The 4,040-nt window shown below is 51.3% G+C and overlaps 1 protein-coding gene across 1 annotated transcript; it reads right to left on the bottom strand.

The window, feature by feature from the left end:
- Window positions 1–1,332: 1,332 nt before the first annotated feature.
- On the bottom strand, window positions 1,333–2,844 carry LOC143036639 (uncharacterized). The gene is made up of 2 exons (XM_076204198.1): window positions 2,201–2,844; window positions 1,333–1,959 (listed from the first exon to the last, which is right to left on the bottom strand). The coding sequence occupies exons 1-2, from the start codon at window positions 2,602–2,604 to the stop codon at window positions 1,650–1,652; spliced, it is 714 nt and encodes a 237-aa protein (XP_076060313.1). The 5' UTR covers window positions 2,605–2,844; the 3' UTR covers window positions 1,333–1,649.
- Window positions 2,845–4,040: the final 1,196 nt, after the last annotated feature.

Genomic DNA, 4,040 nt, shown 5'->3' with positions numbered 1-4,040 from the left:
TCACTGACGTCATCATACCGTGATATCACTGAGTCACAGTGAGCGTTGAAATAAATTTTGACATGGTAAAATTCTGGACCATCATGACTGTAGATTAAATTAAGTTGAATAGGAAAAGTCATGTTCATTTCGACCTAAGTCACAGTGAGCGTCGAAATTAATTTTAACATGGTAAAATTCTCGACCATCATGACTGTAGATTAAATTAAGTTGAATAGGAAAAGTCATGTTCATGTTGACCTGAGTCACAGTGGGCGTTGAATTAGTTTAACATGGTAAAATTCTTGACCATCATGACTACAGATTAGCTTATGTTGAATAGGAAAAGTCATGGTCATTTCGACCTAAGTCACAGTGAGCGTCGAAATTAATTTTAACATGGTAAAATTCTCGACCATCATGACTGTAGATTAAATTAAGTTGAATAGGAAAAGTCATGTTCATGTTGACCTGAGTCACAGTGGGCGTTGAATTAGTTTAACATGGTAAAATTCTTGACCATCATGACTACAGATTAGCTTAAGTTGAATAGGAAAAGTCATGGTCATTTCGACCTAAGTCACAGTGAGCGTCGAAATTAATTTTAACATGGTAAAATTCTCGACCATCATGACTGTAGATTAAATTAAGTTGAATAGGAAAAGTCATGTTCATGTCGACCTGAGTCACAGTGGGCGTTGAATTAGTTTAACATGGTAAAATTCTTGACCATCATGACTACAGATTAGCTTAAGTTGAATAGGAAAAGTCATGGTCATTTCGACCTAAGTCACAGTGAGCGTCGAAATTAATTTTAACATGGTAAAATTCTCGACCATCATGACTGTAGATTAAATTAAGTTGAATAGGAAAAGTCCTGTTCATGTCGACCTGAGTCACAGTGGGCGTTGAATTAGTTAACATGGTAAAATTCTTGACCATCATGACTACAGATTAGCTTAAGTTGAATAGGAAAAGTCATGGTCATTTCGACCTAAGTCACAGTGAGCGTCGAAATCAATTTTAACATGGTAAAATTCTCGACCATCATGACTGTAGATTAGCTCAAGTTGAATAGGAAAAGTCATGGTCATTTCGACCTGAGTCACAGTGAGCGTTGAAATTAATTTCAACATGGTAAAGTTCTTGACCATCATGACTATAGATTAGCTTAAGTTGGATAGGAGAAGTCATGTCCATTTCGACCTGTTTTTTTTTTTTTTTTTTACTTATATCGATATCAATATCAATATATATATATATATATATTCATTTATTTATTTATTTTTTATAAAAATAATATTGTACAATTCACATAGTGCATAAATTCTATGTAGAATATTGTATCTTGCTCAGCGGTTCCTGGGCCTTCCCCTACCCCTCGGTCGCCCTTTGCCCCCCCCCCCCTTCTTTTGCGAAGAGGGGTGGAGCCGTTCCCATGGCGACACATGGGACAGGGGTGATCGAGTGGTAGAGATACCGTGTCCTGAAGGAAGTTGCTGATGCCCAGCCCCCGAGGTCCTGCACCCGTTCCACAGAGTGGGTGCGGAGAAACGCCAGCGATGCCGCGAGGCCTCTGATGTTGTGGGCGTGGGGGGCATGGCCTGGGTCGGCCTTCCGGTGCCCTGTTGGTGGTGTCAGCTAGCCAAGACAGGAAGTCCAGAACTGTGCTAGCGGAGATGGTCACTATCGCGTGTCTCCGAAGGAAGTCCTGGAATCTCCGGTTGGGAGGGTTGTTGGATCTGGATGACGGTCGGGACCGTAGCGAAGACGCGGTCTGTCGCTTCCCGGTCGAACAGACCACGGGAAAGGGGAGCTGCTCTCACCACGCCCCGGCGAGCTATCTCCGGGGCCGACCGCGCTGCAGACTGACGAGCTGCCAGACGAGCCGCGGTGAAGGCCCTCGCTGCTGGGGGTAGGGCTGATGACGCCATGTTGGCTGTACCCTCTGCCACGGTAGAGAGTGCCGCCAGGGTGTCTCTGCATACAGAAAACACGCGAATCAAATTAGTAGGGCGAGAAGGATCCCGATCCCCGGAGGGTGTAATAAAGTCACATCGCTCAATTGTAGAACGTATAACATATGCGAAGCCGAGGTCGTTTCCGAACGACCTCGTCCTCGGGCGCTAGTCAAGAGGCTCCGTCCTGGGTGAAGACGCTACCTGAGCGTCTCTCGCCAGGACAGGTCTGGACCCTCTATAGATTGAAATATCCCACTCACCTCAATTCTTCCCGCGGGAAGTCCTCAAAGCTCGTGGCGAGCGTCGACAGCCAGTTCCTCATCATCGCCATTGCCGTGACGGTCGAGATGGTAGAGGCAAGGTCTTGTCTGGTCGAGGCCTCCGTCGTCAGCAACTTAGCCTTCGGTTCACTAAGTTGATGGGGGAGGGCGGGGTCCCTGCCCGAGTGCCACAAGCAATCGCGCAGGCCCTCCGGCGCGAAGGGTGGTGGCAGGACGACGGGGAATGATGAAGGGATATGCCGTCGAGGAGGAACCGTCTTGGGTTGGTCTTGGGCCCGCTCGAGAGCAGGGATGTCTAAGGCTTTCTCCCCTTTCTCCTGCGGGAACCAGGCGTTTGGGGAGAGTGCTACCGCCGGTGAGTCCCCCGACCTGTCGACAAACATATGCCCATCAGGGTTTAAACGAGGGTTCTCCAGGAGAGCACCTAATGCGTCCAGAGTGTTAGAGGTGGAAATCCTGGAGGGCGTGGAGGCCGGGGCGGAGAGGGGTCGAATCTTATATAGAACCTTAGCCCCCTCCGCGTCGTTGGCCCACTTTAGGATAACGTCATCTCTCCTCCTCCAGCCCTCCAGTAGCGAGTAGTCGGGAGACCAGGCCACTAGCTTGTGATCTTCTCCAAACGAGTACTCCCAGGACCGGGGAAGGTCACACCATGAGAAGGGGTGAACTCAAGAGTCCGTCATGGTAGGAGGATAAGGTAAAGAAGAACTGTAGTGGTCCTCCACCCCGTCCAACCCGACGGACGTCTGATGGGGGGGTTCCTCCGGAGAGGGGCCTTCTAGTCCTATACCTGTCGCCGGCACGGAGGGGCGGAGGGAAGGACCAGGAGGGAGAGTGGGAGGGGGGGCTAGAGCCGTAGGTTCAATAGGAGGTTGCTCTGGAGAGGGGTGCGTTATGATTTGCGCGGCCTGAAAGGCCGGATAATGTGATAGGGCCGATTCAAGGACGGGGCCTATCAGGGACGGAAGGAGGGCAGCCACTTGGGCAGCCAGAGTTCCCTCTCCCCTCGTTTCGTCCCCCGGCTCCCTGCCCTTGTGGGATTTACGGCGAGGAAAAGGAGAGCGAGGAAGGGAGGGTGAGTTGGGGGGAGAGGCTGTGGAGGGTGGGGACAAGCTGAGCGTCCTGGACCTCGGTGAGGCAGACCTCTTTTTCGAGCGAGATTTCCTGCCGGGTTCACGTGAGTGAACTAGGGAGGAAGACGAGTTCGTGGGGGTGCTTGACAAAGCAAGCCGTAAGGGTTTTAAGGACCCTTGATGGTCGGATGTATGGGGCTGCCGAGAGGCCTGAGGACGCTCGGGGACACCATACTCCGCAACATCAGACTCGTCCCCTTGTACTCCGAGAGGCCCAGGTTGTCCACCAACGGAAGTCTCGGAGACATAGGGAGACGGATGGCGAGGGCGAACGAGGCCCAATTCCACGCCTAACGCCGGATCCGCCCACACCAGGGGGGGGGGTCGTCAGCGGATTTCAATTTCCGAGCTCTGTGCCATGCCTCCCGAAGAAGTTCGAGGGCGGCTAGCTTGGAACGGGTTTTGGGAGGAGCAGCACGAATCTCCTCAACCCGCGCTTTGCACACAACGCAGGCTAGGGGGTTAAAGCCAGCTTGTGAGAAACAAGGGGCATGGCGGGAGCAGAGGTCGTGGTGGCCGTCTGACGAGATCCTGGCTGTGCAGCCGGATTCCACACACAAGCGTTTGGTCTGAAAATAGAATAATGATAATCATAGAAGGGGTGTCCCAAAGGTGTCTGGACACAACACCGAAGGGGAAAAACTGCAGGAGAACAGGTAGGGCTCCCTACGAGAACACACGAGCAC

Source organism: Oratosquilla oratoria, chromosome 21 (assembly GCF_046742065.1).
Source record: "Oratosquilla oratoria isolate Oo_2021 chromosome 21, ASM4674206v1, whole genome shotgun sequence".
Classification (NCBI taxonomy): Eukaryota; Metazoa; Arthropoda; class Malacostraca; order Stomatopoda; family Squillidae; genus Oratosquilla; species Oratosquilla oratoria.
The sequence above is the reverse complement of the archived record's forward strand: the minus strand, read 5'-3'. Positions and strand labels throughout refer to the sequence as shown.

Excerpts from the sequence above, each read along its gene's own strand:
- LOC143036639 (XM_076204198.1), bottom strand. The coding sequence starts at position 2,604 with ATGTTTGTCGACAGGTCGGGGGACTCACCGGCGGTAGCACTCTCCCCA. Across the intron at positions 1,960-2,200 it reads TTCCCGCGGGAAGAATTGAG|AGACACCCTGGCGGCACTCT; the intron begins GTGAGTGGGATA and ends TTCTGTATGCAG.